This window comes from Hippocampus comes, unplaced genomic scaffold (assembly GCF_001891065.2).
Source record: "Hippocampus comes isolate QL1 unplaced genomic scaffold, H_comes_QL1_v1.1 scaffold44, whole genome shotgun sequence".
Lineage (NCBI taxonomy): Eukaryota > Metazoa > Chordata > Actinopteri > Syngnathiformes > Syngnathidae > Hippocampus > Hippocampus comes.
In genome coordinates, this window is record NW_017805546.1 from 1,874,787 (window position 1) to 1,891,795 (window position 17,009).

Genomic DNA, 17,009 nt, shown 5'->3' on the forward strand with positions numbered 1-17,009 from the left:
CCCCACCCAGTGATCAGACAAGTGTCATATGTCAAGCCAGGAATGTAAAGCACACACTTAAAGCACCGCAATCCTCCCCTGCAAGACTGAGTGGAGATGCCCCAGTGTGTGTTCTGTCCATGAATGAATGGGACTGCATTATTACATTTCATTGTGCTTGTATTCGCTTCGGCTGTGGTTTAGGCACGTTACGGATTTAAAAAAAAAAAAGAAAAATCTATAATTACGTTTATGATCGTTAAATATGGGGTCAGGTCTGTGACCTGCCTTGTGTCTCTCTCTAATTGAGGGCATTTTGGTGGTGAGGTAAAAACCAAAGGTTGCTTTGTCTGGCCTGTAATTTCCCAAGTCGTTGTGTGTTCCAATTCAAGTCACATTTGAATCTGATGCCACACACTTGTTGGAATAAAACCTGTCGAGGGAGGCAAATGTTTTTTGTCGCCGTGGAAGCAAAACGGCGCGATCGTTATCGGGTTCACTCGGACGCCACTCAAGTCTTACCATGTTATCCGCCGCCACAGAGACGCCATTTTCTGTCACGACATCGATTGGGACGTTGAAACTTTTTTGGGAGAAACTATAAAGAGATTGAAGCAACAAAGTAAATCTCGGTTTTGCCAATGTGACTTGCTGTCATCAAAGGCCTATGCATCGAAAGAGCTGACATAATACTTGGCTTTTGCTTTTCTGCCAACCTCAAAAACCAACAGTCTGTGGAAGAGGCTACTCATTAGGACAAGGAGAGCTCATGTCCTTATAGCTTCTGACATACGCTTTTCATGTGGCCGTCATTTAGCAAAGGCTGCTACCAGCCATCGGCTGCCAGATTTTGCGGTCTCCGCCAGACCTTGTTTGTCTGCAAATGTCACGGGTTAGTCGTAGGGCAGCGAGCGGGGAGCGTGGAGAATAATTTGCAGTGAAGCGGTGTCGACGTTGCTCCTGCACGCTCCCTTTGAAAGAGGAAGGAAGCAGGTCCGGAGTAGTTAGTTATAATTTGGCAGATGATGACTTCAATTAAAATGTACTGTGGTGCACGCAGCATGTGTGCTTCATCAGTTTGAAAGAGAATTTCAAAAGCGGGCCGAGGAACACCGTTTAAGTTCTTTCAAGTCGGTCGGTCTTCAACAGAGGCTTCAATGCAGACTGGCTCACGTCCAGGCAGGGTCAAATCGTTTGGCCAGGGAAGCATCATGGCCGCAGGTTTCACGCGACTTCATCGACATGTTTTCAATACCTATGTGTATTCATTTCGTTGAGGGATGGGCAATTGATTCTGCTAAGAGGCCACACGAGAAACTGGAACGCTTGCTGAGGACCAAGCTAACATGCTAACCTCAACTTTTGTCGACGTTATAAAGAAAAAACGTATTGTCCCTTTTCAGTAAATTGCGACACGAGTAGATAGTAGCTATGTATCGCTACAATTAAAAAATTATAAGTGGTCAGGGTGGCACGGTGGGTGGTCAACCGGTTAGCATGCCGGCTTCACAGTGCAGAGGTCCAGGTTTTCGGTTCCGGCCTTCCTGTATGGAGTTTGCATGTTCTCCATGTGCCTTTTGAAATCAAGCAGCGCATATTTGATATTTTACTTTGACTTCATGGCCGCTGTGAGGGCCATACAGAGACTGTGGCTGCGCTTTGCCCGGCTCTGATTTAGCCCGAACCTCAATCTCTCATTGGCCACCCAGCGAATGCACCGCTTGGATGGCTGAGGTTGTTTGTAGCTTTGATCTCGAAAAGATGACGTTCCTTCATGCGCTGACATGGTTTTGCAGATAATCATGCCACAGCGCGGATGTGTCATTTCGGAAACTTAAATGCATGGCTAATGAAAGGCTTTCACAATAAATATGCTTCCATTCACTTCCACTCATTGTATTTTTGAACTCGTCATTTGCAACTCGTAACCTTAAAAAATGAGATCGTTTGATGTGGGCCCATTTTAATGCCTGCCCAGTTGAAGTTTGATTGCATGTTCCTCACCCCCAAAACTCTTTTTGTTTTTTCTTGAATCAAATATAGTAAATTTCACAGTTTGCACACGTCAAGATGACTTCTGAGTGTGATGTCTGTAAATTCCTCCATAGGATATTCATGACGGCGCTTCAAACGAGGGGATCTTTGTGTCCAGAATTATTGAGAGTGGACCAGCAGACAAGGAGGACGGCCTTCAAATCCACGACCGGATTATTGAGGTATGTGATTCCCGGTCCAGTCTTGCAAAAGGGAAAATTGGAAACGATAATGCAGATGCGAAGTTGGATGATGTATCGTGCCTCTCAACACTCACTGAATATTTATGCCTCAGTGACCGCACAAATCATCTCAAGATGACAACATGACACCTCGCATCAGCATTTTGGGATTTTATTGTCGCCAAGAATACGAGTCGGGTGTGCGATGGCAAAACATTCTAACATTGAGTTCTTCGGGACAACACTGGAGTCATTGTTAAGTAGGACTTCATTGCAGCCAGATCAAGATTACATTTTACTTGCTTACTTGACTTTTACTTGAGTATTTTTGTGAAACAGAAAAAGATCATTTCACTCCGTTACTTTTGACTCCATCTCACTGATCACCGAGAGCCGGGCAGTCATATGACTGCGCACAAAGTCTCCGCATCCCCACGCAGAAGAAAGTTTTCAAATCGACCCATTTGTGTCTGGCGGCAGCAACAGAGATAGACGAGGCTGAACGCCACTGGCCTCGCATTCCATCTGTGATTACCTTACACACTCTAAAAAAGAAAAGGGATGTCATGCGCTGCGTTACTTGTGTAATCGCTGCCTAGTGAGTCTATTGTGCTGCTTCGAGAGTGTAAACATGCAAAGTTAATTTAGGGCTATTTCGTGGGGCTCAGCATGCATTCATTTGTGTTATTTCATTTAGATTTCATTTATTTTGTCACCGATTATTATTATTACTATTCTTATTATTATTGTTATTATTATTATTATTATTACTGATTATTATAGCATTTCGAAACAGTCATTCCTGCCTCCGTCATACCTCATCTGGATGACTGGAATGCCCTTGACTTTGGAGGCAGCCAATCCTCCATGAAGCGTCTCCAGTTGGTCCAAAATGCTGCTGCTCACCTCTTGACTGGTACTCAAAAGAGGGAGCACATCACTCCTTTTCTGGCAATCTTTTACTGGCTCATTTTAGAGTTCTTCTGAAGATCCTTTTATTTGTTTTCAAATCTTGAAACGGCCTGGCCCCACCTTACCTCTCGGAGCTCCTTCGCATCTGCCTGGCAGCTCAGGTCTACGGACCAGACACTATTAGAGGTACCGAGTGCTAGGCGGAGGCTCAGAGGGGATCCAGCTTTTTTCCGTTGCCCATCCTTCTCTTTGGAATGACTTCCCACTGAATATTCGGCGAGCCCCCTCGGTGCCCATCTTTAAAACTCGTCTTTAAACTCGTTTTTATTGTCGGGCTTTTGACGCTACGCACCGTTGGCCACGGCTCGTTGACTCATCTCAGTGAGAAAGAATCCAATGTCGTCTCTGCGTCGACAATGACGCTCATGAAAGGGTGACAGAGCAGGATCCTCCTTGCTTCTTGGCAAAAACTTGTGTGGAAAAAGGCCCACTAACCCAAAGGTCAACTCGTGGGATGCGTTGAAAAACTCAACAACACAAAGGTTGCTTTGATGGAAGCGTAGTCAGCCCGAACCTTACACAATGGCTTCAGTGAACAAAGAGGTTTCTGTGGATGACCGCACGCCGCGAGATGACAAACATGGTTTGTTGTCAAACCTCGATGAAATTGCCCCGAGCTTTTTTTGACCGATGCTCTGCTGACGAAGATGTTTGTGGGAAACGCTTTGAAGAAAATATTGCGCTCTCTGTCATTCCCGTGCTTGAAAACGGCGCGCTTCCATAGCGGTCGCAGCAATGTCATGTTTTCAAGGCCTTAACGACGTTTGTGCTCACTTATCAGCTGTGCGATTGAAAAATGATTTTGGCACAAGTGCAACGGTCATAATTTATCTGCCGCATGGAACAGAGGCTTCGGGGACCTGTGCCCTCTGACCAGTCAATTCTTTGAGGGGCTAAGGCCAATGTCGTTGACTTTTGTCTCCTCCCATTGGGGTGGGGGGGTCACCCACAGCGAATCCCTTGCATGATCCATTTGGCACACTTTTTACGCCTGATACCCTCCCCGAGCGAGCGCCGTTTGCCCAGTGAGCGAGCGGAGCGAATCATTCTGCCATCACAACGCCAACGTTTAAAACACTTCAGAATGGTTGTTCCACACTCTCGCTTTTTATTGCAGCGGTAACCTGATCGTAGCGGCGCGGTCATATTTCGAGTGCTCTCTCTTTGTCGGCCCGGCTTGAGCCAAGACTTCCGTGTCATGTACTTTAAGATTTCACTTCAACCACATCTGTCATCATGACAAGCTTGCTATTGTTTTGGTTGCACGGGTGACGTAAGTTGACCTCTGGTTTGCTACGGTGGCTTTTTGAAGAAACGGAATCCATATTGCCCGAAGCGGTTGCCGTGTTAGTATTTTGAAAACGACTCCTTGTGGCCCCGTCCTCGTTTGTATATTGTGTGCGATGCGTTTATTTGAACGGTATCGGCTTTCCTTTCTGGTTTCTCTTCACAGTAATAAACGTGACCCACAGCGTGCGTCTCAACGATTAAGTGGAGCAGCTATACATACAAGGCACAAAGCAAGCCTTTCACTGGCACGTCAAACGACAAGAAGCGGCCTACCGCACGTAAGGCCCGATGAGGCCGAAACTGCAGCGCCGTTGTCGAGGTGTTCATAATTCCGCTAAGTCTATATGGATGTAGCACGTACATGAAGAGCCACGGCTCGTACTTCTACGACAAGTTCTTAGCGAGGGGGTGTGATAACAGATGGGCTTTCCTCGAAGCGAGCTGTTAGGAACCCGCACATGAATGTGCCCTTGTTCAGTCAGAAAAGCTCGCGCTATGCTCGCATTTCCCGGAGACCCTCGCAAGCTGAAAATATCCCCACTCAGGTTAAGTGTTTGCGGCCACTTATTGTTGTTGTTGTTGTTATATTTGTTTTAACCTCCTTTAAGTGTTTGTCCTTTACGTGCAAGATGAAATGTTGTATGTTTCCCCGAAGGCTTTTAATAGAAAAAGAATTGCAAGGAGTGAACGCGGCACACTGCCTTTTCAAAGGCTACTGACTAATTTAGCCATCCAGTTGCGACATGAATACTGTACATCACGTCGACAATGCAAATTAGCCAGACAAATTAAACCTTGATTGCCAACCACCGACTTCAATACATCATTTTTTTTTTTTACAAAAGTTTGTTCTTCAAATTTGTTGATATGTCAGGATCCCCATGAGCTGTGCCCTTAGGCCAGGGGTGGGCAAACTTTTTAGCTCGGGGGCTAGGATCCCCATGAGCTGTGCCCTTAGGCAGTGCCAGTCTTCCTGGGGTCCTCTTAAAAAAAACACGACATACATTTAAAAAAAACATTGATTTCGAAAGAAAATACAAAAACATCCATTTTTAGTTACTGTTGACAGTCGGTGGAGCAGAATACATCAATTCACACAAGTCAAACTTGAAAGTGGACACAGCAGCAGCTTTTCATCAGAAAGCAATATATTCAATTTCAAGTCAGACTTTTGTCATTCAAATGACATTGAAAATCGGACGAGAACGATGACGTCTGGACAGGCGTCGTCAATGTCACCTTTTAAATGGTCCGCAAACATTCTCGGGTCGGGGGGCGCAGGGAAACGCCACTTCTCGTACGGTGGGTCGGACTTTATGTGTGGGTACATTTTTTCGAGGAGAAGGAAGGGGCTCGCCAGCAGGAATGTGCTCCAGCTAAGACAATATTTATATAAATGTATACACTTCTCGACCGCTGAGTGCAGAACGGAGGGGCAAAATTCCACAAAAGAACCTTTTCATTCAGTCTCAACGACACCAATCCTCCCAAAAGCGCTTGTCCAAAAGTCGCAGACATGCCCGTGTTCTGCAAAGCTGCGCTTTGTTACTTTTAGCCACCACTGTAGTTTTTGAAATCTTGGAAGACGTTTCATTTTCAAGGTTGTCGGCTTTTAGCCACCACTGTAGTTTTTGGGATGATTTTCGCCCCGAAATCTTGGAAGACGTTTCATTTTCAAGGTTGTCGGCCTGAGTTGTTTTGGAACCAAATCCACTCTCTAAAGAGTCCCGACATAAGAATAAGCGAGTAGGTAAATCTTCTGAGTTAGCTATAAGATAGTCGAGCATTTGGCGTCCTCGGTCAGGAAGGGGCAAATCGGGACAAAACATCCCGACTTTCTTTTACCCGTCGGCTTGACCTCATGAGTGCTGTAAAAGAGCGCCTTTGAAGTTAGTTGCCTGACGTCTCGACTATAGACTCCAATTTTTAACCAGCGCACAGCTGCAGTTTCTTACTTGTCATTTGCGTTGCGAGTTTCCTCAGTGAGCCACTAAACACCCCGAACCTCCCTGCAGTTGTTTAAGTATCAAGTCACCATACAGGAGACGGCTTTTAAAGCACGCCAGCCAGCCAAGCCAGTACTTCGAAGGTACTGACAGAAATGTAAATTGAGATTTGTCTCGGGGATGCATGCCCCCCAAGGCTTTATTTTTTCATTCATTTTTGCTGTGCAAGGGTTAAGTTATGGGTGGCGGAGGCAGCAGCTTTAGCAAGGAAGCCCGTATTTCCTTCTCCCAAGCCACATCTTCCAACTCTTCCGGAGGGATCCCAAGAGGCAGTGGCAGTCTTCCTGGGGTCCTCTTCAAAAAACACGACATTTTGAAAGAAAATACAAAAACATCCATTTTTAGTTCCTGTTGAGAGTCGGTGGAGCAGAATACATCAATTCACACAAGTCAAACTTGAAAGTGGACACAGCAGCAGCTTTTCATCAGAAAGCAATATATTCAATTTCAAGTCAGACTTTTGTCATTCAAATGACATTGAAAATCGGACGAGAACGATGACGTCTGGACAGGCGTCGTCAATGTCACCTTTTAAATGGTCCGCAAACATTCTCGGGTCGGGGGGCGCAGGGAAACGCCATTTCTCGTACGGTGGGTAGGACTTTATGTGTGGGTACATTTTTTTCGAGGAGAAGGAAGGGGCTAGCCAGCAGGAATGTGCTCCAGCTAAGACAATATTTATATAAATGTATACACTTCTCGACCGCTGAGTGCAGAACGGAGGGGCAAAATTCCACAAAAGAACCTTTTCATTCAGTCTCAACGACACCAATCCTCCCAAAAGCGCTTGTCCAAAAGTCGCAGACATGCCCGTGTTCTGCAAAGCTGCGCTTTGTTGCTTTTAGCCACCACTGTAGTTTTTGGGATGATTTTCGCCCCGAAATCTTGGAAGACGTTTCATTTTCAAGGTTGTCGGCCTGAGTTGTTTTGGAACCAAATCCACTCTCTAAAGAGTCCCGACATAAGAATAAGCGAGTAGGTAAATCTTCTGAGTTAGCTATAAGATAGTCGAGCATTTGGCGTCCTCGGTCAGGAAGGGGCAAATCGGGACAAAACATCCCGACTTTCTTTTACCCGTCGGCTTGACCTCATGAGTGCTGTAAAAGAGCGCCTTTGAAGTTAGTTGCCTGACGTCTCGACTATAGACTCCAATTTTTAACCAGCGCACAGCTGCAGTTTCTTACTTGTCATTTGCGTTGCGAGTTTCCTCAGTGAGCCACTAAACACCCCGAACCTCCCTGCAGTTGTTTAAGTATCAAGTCACCATACAGGAGACGGCTTTTAAAGCACGCCAGCCAGCCAAGCCAGCACTTCGAAGGTACTGACAGAAATGTAAATTGAGATTTGTCTCGGGGATGCATGCCCCCCCGCGGCTTTATTTTTTTATTCATTTTTGCTGTGCAAGGGTTAAGTTATGGGTGGCGGAGGCAGCGGCTTTAGCAAAGAAGCCCGTATTTCCCTCTCCCAAGCCACATCTTCCAACTCTTCCGGAGGGATCCCAAGGCGTTCCCAGGCCAGCCGGGAGACTTTGTCTATCCAGCGTGTCCTGGGTCGTTTCCGGCGTCTACTGCCGGTGGGAAATGCCCGAAACACCTCATCAGGGAGGCGACCGGGAGGCATACCCGAGCCACCTCATCTGGTTCCTCTCAAAGTGGAGAAGTAGCGGCTCGACTCCGAACTCCCCCCACTATCTCTAAGGGAGAGCCCGGACACCCTGCGGAGGAAACCCATTTCTGCCGCTGGTATCCGGGATCTTGTTCTTTCGCTCACATAGCTCCAGACGTTCTATTTTTAAATTTTGGACCGTTCTCTACCTCAAACTGAGCCCCCCCCTTTTGATGTTCAAGCATTCCTGTTGCCTTGTGTATGGATTATGTCGAGTCATTTTATCTTAGGTATTTCCTTATCAACTGTTGGGAGGATCGATTACATGACACATGTCGGTGTAAAAATGCCAGTTCGAGTTTTGCAGTTTATCTCGAGTCTATTTAGCATTCCTTTGGCATAAGAACGTGACATAATTCGAGGCAGCACATGGCATCCTCAGCAGGACGTTCCTCCATTACTTTGGACATGTGGGGCTAAGCGGAACAGACAAGCAAGTTATTTCCCTAAGGAGGATCACATGTTGTTTGGTATTCGGAGGCAAGAGGCAGTTCTTTGTCAAACCCTTTATTGGATTTTAGGCTCTTAGCACGCTATGCGCTTACTCCCCTGATGGACAACCTGAATGCGGCCACTCCGGGCCCAGACATGTCGAATGAATCCATCGCAGACTAAGCAATCCAAGCCTTGTCGGTCGCCACATTACATTCCAGTGCCCCGTGGTCCAGCTGAGGCAGGAACAGGACATTCAATCAAATCGAACTTTTAGGTGGGTGTACTCGGATTCCGGTCTTAGTGGTGGCTCTACGCAGAGCTGCTTTTAGGGAGTGAGGACAGACACATCTTTGTTTTCTCGTGCTTCTTATGTGGGAGAGGGGGGATTAATCAGATGTGTAGTCGTTTCAGTGTGGAGATGGTGTGAGGTGAGCTGACGCCTCACTCCAGCCAGACTGCTGTTTTTGTCTGCGTCCCCCAGCGCGCGCGCGCATGCGCACACAGTATGGTATTTTCCACTCACTTTAAACCGGCCGGGTCCTCAAAGGCAAGCCGGCGCTTGATTTCTGTGGAGACGTACCAGTCCGCCTTGACCGGCTTCTGGAGTTAGCGGGGTCATTTATGACACCCAAACTCCTTCAAGGTAGCCGAAATAGACAAGCGTAATGACGCTCATTTTCCTGCCATTCAGCCACCGGCTTTGCGCAAAAGGATCGGCAACAATCGGCTCAGGTTTCTTAGCCAGCTGCTTCTCATGTCAGCCTCTGGCCCCCGAGCACAGACTGCCCACTGACTCCTAATTAACTCCCCTCAATTAAACCCTAATAGGCTGATTAACAGACTGGCTGTAATGGCTGTTTCCTTCCCTCCCGGTGCTCGACTGAAACCACCACCCTGCTCGATGGTTCTTTCTACCTTCCCTATCTCTGGCTCTATCTGGGTCAAGATGGGTTTAGCGAGGAGAGCGAGTATTTGAGCGGGAAGTCCTGTGGGCTCAAAGGCATTTTAGGATGCAGATAGTTTGGACTTCGGTGGGGGAGAAAAAGAATGTATCCAGCACATTCCTAAAATGTGAAGTAAATCACACTTCATTTAGTACAATTTGGAGCATAATTTACAATGGCATCGAGTTACTCATATACTGTGACTACGTAAATTCTCATCTTTCCTGAAACTCCAGTAAAATGTTGGTTTTACAAACAGTTTTTGCCCAACAAATCGGAGCTCTCTTCTGAAAAGGAATTTGTTTGATAAGCTTCCTTGCTGCAGAACGCTAGCATTGTTTTACCCAAAAATATGACACTTAAGTCATGCAGGATGTTAATGTTCTTCATCATGTTGCTTTTGTTATTTTTATGTTTGATTCCATCCATCCATCCATTTCCTGATCCGCTTTATCCTCACGAGGGTCGCGGGCGTGCCGGAGCCTGTCCCAGCTGTCATTGGGCAGTAAGCGGGGGACACCCTCAACTGGTCGCCAGCCAATCGCAGGGCACACATCGACAAAACAACCTTTCGCGCTCACACTCACACCTAAAGACAATTTGGAGTGTTCTGTTAACCTGCCTGCATTTTTTTGGGGAATGTGGGAGGAAAGCCGAGGACCCGGAGAAAACCCACGCAGGCACCGGGAGAGGCCGCAGCCGGAATCGAAGCCTGCACCTTTGCACCGTGAGGCTGACTGTATGATTCCACTTTGAACTAATTCACACCAAGCACAGAAAACGAACTGCCATTAGCAGTGGGCGGCCTGCACCGTAGAAGGCTTCCGGTATCTATTACAGTAAGTGAAGAAGCAGTTCAGAATAAATCAAAATAGTCTAAACAAGGCCCAAGTTGCATATTTCCCGTGTCCGTGCCAACATCTTGAAAGCCCACTTCGGATGTGTGTATACCCTTTACAGATAAGATGTCGAACACTCCACTGAATGTAATGATCTTACACGTATGATTCGGGGCGACAGTGAATTCAACATGTTTTCGTTCAAGTGTTGGGCTTTCACCACACACTCATTTCCACATCAGTCAGGACTTTATGGAGGAACTGCCTCCATGCTTTCATGGAGTTATTGCTTGAAATTGCTTCATCGTTTTGTTCCCACAGCAGTGCGTGTGTGTGACTTTCATCTCTACTCGTCCTTCATCTGTCGGTTCAACCATTTTCATTTTGGAAAATAGCTTGGCTTGTGTACCAGAAGATTTCACAAGCAATACATCTTTTTTTTTTTTTTGACAACCTGCTTACTTTCTACCTAGTTCGAGATTAAAGCTTGGTGTACTGTTGCCTGCTTTCTGCCGCACTGAACACCTAAACATGCGTCGACACTTTCAAAATTCAAAAAAATAAATAAATAAAATGCGCTTGGACATGTTCCACCTGTAAAATGAGTAGGTGTGGAATGTTGATGCCTTGAACTGTTTCCCAACTTCATACCGGCTCTACTGGGGCAATGGCCAACACCGTCACGAACAGATGTTTGGTTTCATTTTGTAAGACTCCACTAGGACTTCACAGATGTAAAGAATCACTGAACATAATTGGCCCTCCTGTACGAGACAGATGTTGAGCAATATCTGAGCTAATTGGACTACATCAAGTCCTTTTCCAGTGATCAATGCGCTAAAGCTGCCCGTCTGAAGCCGCCGCCACTCGAATTCTTCCGAGACTCCCTCGAGAAGGTGGAGAGGACACTTTCATTTGGGTGTGCGCCGTGTTATGCCGCCTTTTCTCATGGAAATGTGCGCAAATAGGCTGAGAGCGCCGGCTGTCAGCGTGGCTCTACGCCTCTGCCTCGCCGCTTTGCGTGGGTCTCCTGTCTTCCCTCGAGAGAGATGTTCCTTTTTCACTTTTGCCTCATTCGAGACTTCCTCTTTCCTTTTTGACTAACAGCCAGGAGCTAGCGAGTGGCTTGTTGTATGTTTTTCCCGCCCCCCCCCATCCCCCCTTTCTCCCCAAGCTGGAAAAGTACCTCCACAGTGGGCTCTTTCTCAAAGCACACCCCTAAAATACACACGTCCTGCTGCAAGACGTACTTTACTGTCCTAAGAGTCCTCTTCTATGTTCCCGATGGAGAGCCCACTGCATTGGGACAAAACAGGCTTAGCGCTGTTTTGATTGGTCAAATGTATCAAACACTCAAACCCATTTATTCATGGGGAAACTTTTTTTTTTTAATTTGCTTCGATTCGTTGTCGTGTTCTTACATCAGTGAATCTTGCACCTGAGGCTGAAAAGTCTGCGCCCACAAATTGCTTTCGATGGTGTCATACGATAGTGCTCGAGCAGAGAAAATAACTGTCGGGGTTTTTTTGAGAGACGCTCAGGACCACCAAGTGAGCCCGCGGGGGCCCGTGCCAAGATCAACGCCAAGGTGTCACGAACGATATCTTCATCGCCCGCTCATACGCAGAATGTACAGAATAGTGTCTGTTACGTTGAGCGGTACAACTCGACGGCCCGACGTGCCGAGGCGGCCATTCGTCTCCATCTTGGAGCGCGATCCAAGTGAATATTTCCCCCCTTGCATATTGCAAAGGCCAAACGGTTGATTGATATGTGCAGGTGATAAAAGAATCCTTCTGAGGAAGTGTTCCCAGCTCAGTTGAAACGGAATATTTTTCTCTCGTTGCCGTCTTATGAAAACAGTAGCCTCAAAGCACAAAGCAGAAGCGGGCCATGAAAAGAACAAGGAGTGTAATATAACATCTAATGTCTCCAACGTCCTGCCTATCCCGGCCGGACAAAAGACTTTTTAGTGCCGTGCCGTCCGCCCAGCTGCCTTAGGCAGACTTTTAAACTGCAGAAAATTCAACCTTTTGTCACTGTAGTTTTCACACACCCTCGTCTATGTCGATGTGGCGGTGGAAAATTGTCAAGGGAGGCCAAATCTTCCTTTTGTGCACGTTACGTTCTTAGTTGACTGACTTTGGCCACCGACGGCATGCGCATTCAACATGACGTGGCCGGCAGAGATTTAAAACAGAGATCCGTTTACTTTTTGATTTCGTACTGCGTGGCATCCTCCAGCCTTATCCTAACCGGGACAGACTTTTGGGTGATAAGTGCCTCCAAAACATGGGAAATATGGGAGCGTGTGAGCTCAGGAATCCACCCCAAAGCAGCGCCGATGCAAGATAAAGCCCCAAGCGTAGCCTCGATAGTCTGTAGGATATTTGACGCCGCGCTTGAATTTCAATGACCGAAGCTCCGATTTATTTTCCCAAGTGAAAATCGGAATTTTATTGTCCATACCCCTCCGCGGTCCTTTCTGGAAAGGGAGTCTGTGCGCAAAAAGGCGCCGTTTCTGTGCACGGCAGCAACGGCTATATCGAGCCGACAGCTGCTACCTCTGAGCAAAGGCATGCCGCCTTCCACACTCACTTGATCTAACACATGGCCCTTTATTTTTGGGATTTACGATTTGCAAAATAAAGAAATACACCCCTCTATTTTATCCGTAATCCTTACACACCACGTACGATTGTCTGTTGTCCCCTCTTGTGTCATCTGTTGGTGCTTGTGATGCTGCACAGCTGTCTTACCAAGCAACTCTTTTTGTTTGTTCTTTTTGGTTTCTGGCCTGACATTCCTCGAACTGAAAGCAAGCAAGAGAGCAGATCAAAACAAGGCCTTGATAAGATCTAACCGATTGCGGGTTTGGTTCTGTTCTGGTCGTGCGACTGCACCTCCGTCAGCGAGCTCCTTGCAGCGCAAGCCGCCCGCTACAAAGCCAAATATCTGTCATACCATCTACGACCTGGTTTTGGTTAGGCCTGTCAACGTTCGGTGCCCCCGTGTTTTCTTTTTGTTGGCGTGCTGTGATATGCCTGCGCGTCTTTGCAGCTTTGTTGGTTGCAAGAACGTTTTCAGCGCTTTCACCACATTTGCTACTCGCTATGAAAACAAGGACCCTGCCCGGCATTGCTTTTGCATGGAGAGGTTCGGCAAAATGAAAGCCTCTCTGTCTCATCTGGACCTCCTCCCAGTTCCTTACCTCCAAGAGACCGGCCCGCTTCTGCGCACAAACCACCAACGTGGCTCGTAATCCCGACACGCTGTCCCGCCCTCAGAAACAAAAAGCATTTCACATCCTGCAGGCCAAATTCCCATTTCCAGAAGTCGCAAAGCTCGCACGATCGGAAATGGCCTTGAGTTCGCGTTTCAATTAGCCAGGAAACAGAAGTTGTTCGAGACCGGTAAAATTGGTCCCATCGCAGTCAGAGCCTTGTGATTATTTGGCTGTCGGAGGTCCAAATAAACCCAGCGTGCAGCGCGACCTTCCTAATTTGAACCAAATGCGCTGGACATTGCGTCCTTTATGCGAAAGCCTAGCGAGGACAAATTTGGGGCGATGGTTGCTATGTTTTGACACTCCTCCACAAGGTTACATCAGAAAGAAACAGCCATGGTTATTCATCAGAGGAGTTTATTTATCCGTCCTCATTTGTCAAGGATGCTGGAGACCGTTTCTCTGAGAGACGTGCGACATCTTTTGGCAGCATCCACTTTTTCTCTCGCTGTCCATTTGCAATTTCGTGGCATCGCAAAGCCACGGCAGATATCTGACGATTTTTCTGTCTGTTCTGCTGCCCGTCTTGCCATCCGTCGCTAATATTCAGTGAGTCTGCTCATGGTGATTTCAATTCTAGAATACAAAATTGTAGTTTAGAACGGTGGTTAGTTAGCATGTCTGCCTCACTGTGCAGAGGTCGTGAGTTTGATCCCGGCTCCGGCCTTCCTGTGTGGACTTTGCATGTTCTCCCTGCGCCTCCGTGGGTTTTCTCCGGGTATTCCGGTTTGCGCTCACATTCCACAAATATGTGTGGCAGGTCAATGGAACATTCTCAAATAGTCCCTAGGTGTGATTGGGAGGGTGATTGGTCATCCGTCTGTGTGTACCATGTGATTGGCCAGCCACCAATCGAGGGTGTCCCCCGCCTACTGCCCGAGGACAGCTGGGATAGGCTCCAGCACTCCCCGCGACCCTTGTGAGGAGAAGCGGGTCGAAAAATGGATGGATGAATACAAAATTGTTTCACTATTTTCTTTTCCTCACCTCACATTTAAAGACGGCAAACATCAGTATGGTCCTCCTCCATTCTTGTTTCGACACGACGCTTACCTTGGCAGAATTTGTGCAAGGAAATAATTCATCAAGTGGCAAAGGTCAAAGGAGGACATCAAGTGCGCTTCAACTGCTCGATCTTGACTGCTTTTCCGAGCAAATAAGCATTTCCACAGCACTCTGAATGTGGTCAATATTTACGGGGATGGAGGTGTTTACATTTGGGACAAGCCAGCCACTCTCTTTCCACGTATGACCTTTCTCCGACTTGACTCTCGCAGAAGTCCAAACTTTGGAGGGGGTGGGCTTGCTCACCACCTCAGACCGAGTCTTGCAGTGAGGTCAGTGAGTCTGCGGCCCGACTTTCCGCTTTACCCTGACACCTCACAATGACACCATTTGAATTCCTCTCCAAGTGCAGGAATGAAGAACAAGCATGTGATGCACCGGGTGACATTCAATTCACAAAACGTGTTTTCTTTGTTGTGTGCTTTGTTTTTTTTCTTCATAAGACTGTGAAGTATTTACAAATCAATGGAATGGAATTTTTTCCGTGCATGGGTCGTCTGAATGTCAGCAGTTTTGTGCTTCTTGAACCGAAACAATCCATCTTTTGCAAGCATGAAGTCTCGGAAAGAAGCTTGCAAAGACTTGGGCCTTTCACGTTTAAAAAAAAACAAAACAACAGATCAACAAAAACTCAATTCATCTCTGTGCCAAAACGAGCATATGAACACAACCGTACGAGGTGGCTATTAAACCGCCACCGGTGTGTATTTTCTTTGTGCACTGTAGAAAAAAAAAACAGATTAAGTCAAGCTTTTGAGCTCGTCTGAAAGCTTTTTTTCAAAGGTTTTGCACTGGTTTGTTGGGCCAGAAAAAGACTGCTGCTGCGGTGATATTTCTCCGTTCGGTTTCAGCCACACTTGGCTGTGTTTGGCCACCCGTGAATTATGTTGCGCCATGCAGAAAGTCTGACGGGGGGAGGGGACGAAAGACTCCACTGTCGTTGACGCGGCATGCGGACGGAACTCTGCAGCCCTTGGCTTTCCCGGGAAGACTGCTGAAATGACAAGTCGTCGCTCAAGACGTTGAAAGCATGACACGCTCTCATTTCTCACTTTCTCTCTTCTCATCTCGATCCCACATTCATTCACTTCTCGCTCTCCAAGTTCTGATGAATCAAGTATGACTCTCCAAGGAAAAAATGTAGCGCTGTGGTTCTGATGCCTCCTCGGTTGTTTCGATGACCAAATATGGCATGTTTGGAGGTAAGACGTCAACTTTTACACGGCCGTTCTAATCCTTGGCTCAAAGCCGACATGGCGTCCAAAGAACACAGTCGACTTGATTGGATGGTGAAGTGGAGCATGTGTTTGTGGCTAAAGGAGGAACACCACTTGAGAGGATCTCATTGACGCGACTTCCAGGGATGAAGGACGTCTCGAGTCACCTCGTCGCAGTGTCTCCTGGAACCTCCAGAGCAACCATCACCCTCAGGCTTGACTCTGACTGAGCTGCTTGTCCAGCTCCTATTCGGAGAGCAAAAGTTAACATGGAGAGTAAAATCTGCCCCCCCCCCCCGGTCAACCCTGTCGCCCCATTACGAGAACAGGAGTCATTCAGTCGAGACTCGCTCCCATAAACCCGTGATTCATTTCGGTCAAGTGCCCGATCACCTTTCCAAGGGATCTCGTCTTCATTGGAAAATGTCATCTGTAAATTGTAAGCGAGCTTGTTTGGCACAGGCCAAAAAAGACGTGACCTTTCAGCAGCGCGCTTCATTTCATGAGCACGCATGTGTACAGGTCAGATCGGCAAACGCTGGTCAAGGCAGACGACGGTTGCTCATTCCCTTACGAAAACCAAACGACGTGAAAGTCATTTGCCCCTTAATTAAACAGAGAAAATAAATAGCGCAAGTGTGTCGACGTGAAGGGTAAACAAGAAGCGCAGCTTTATTGCCTCACCCCCATCGTCATCCGCAGTATTGATTGAAGGGTGGCCTTTTGTTCTCTTGCCATTTCACCCTCACATTGTCCACACAAGGATGCCGTGTTTGCGCCTACGGCAAACTCACACTGACCGCGGTGATGCTCACATGACTCCACGCCAGTTGCATCCAATGTTTTTTTTTTTTCTTTTTGTGCCGAAACAAGCATGTCATTCCGCACATTCCCGAGTGGAATCTGTGTTCTTTCAGCATGACCTTCACCTTATCTCTCCATCAGAGCTTGTCTGTTGGGGAGAGAAAAGAAGGTGCGAGTGGGAGAAAATTCCACTTCTTCAGTCCAATGTCACCATGGCACCACCCTCATGCAGCATCCATGCCCTGAATTTGGGTACTGGAGTGTGTCATGGAAAAAAAAAAAAAAAATATA

General features: G+C 47.1%; 1 protein-coding gene across 4 annotated transcripts in view; it reads left to right on the plus strand.

Annotated features, from left to right (window-relative positions):
- Positions 1-17,009, plus strand: part of pdzrn3b (PDZ domain containing RING finger 3b) — a 97,527-nt gene that overhangs the window by 4,948 nt on the left and 75,570 nt on the right. For all 4 annotated transcript variants that reach the window (XM_019879492.1, XM_019879493.1, XM_019879491.1 and 1 more), the window contains one exon: positions 2,088-2,195. In XM_019879492.1, coding sequence (XP_019735051.1) covers positions 2,088-2,195 — 108 coding nt within the window. The remainder of the gene's footprint in view (positions 1-2,087; positions 2,196-17,009) is intronic.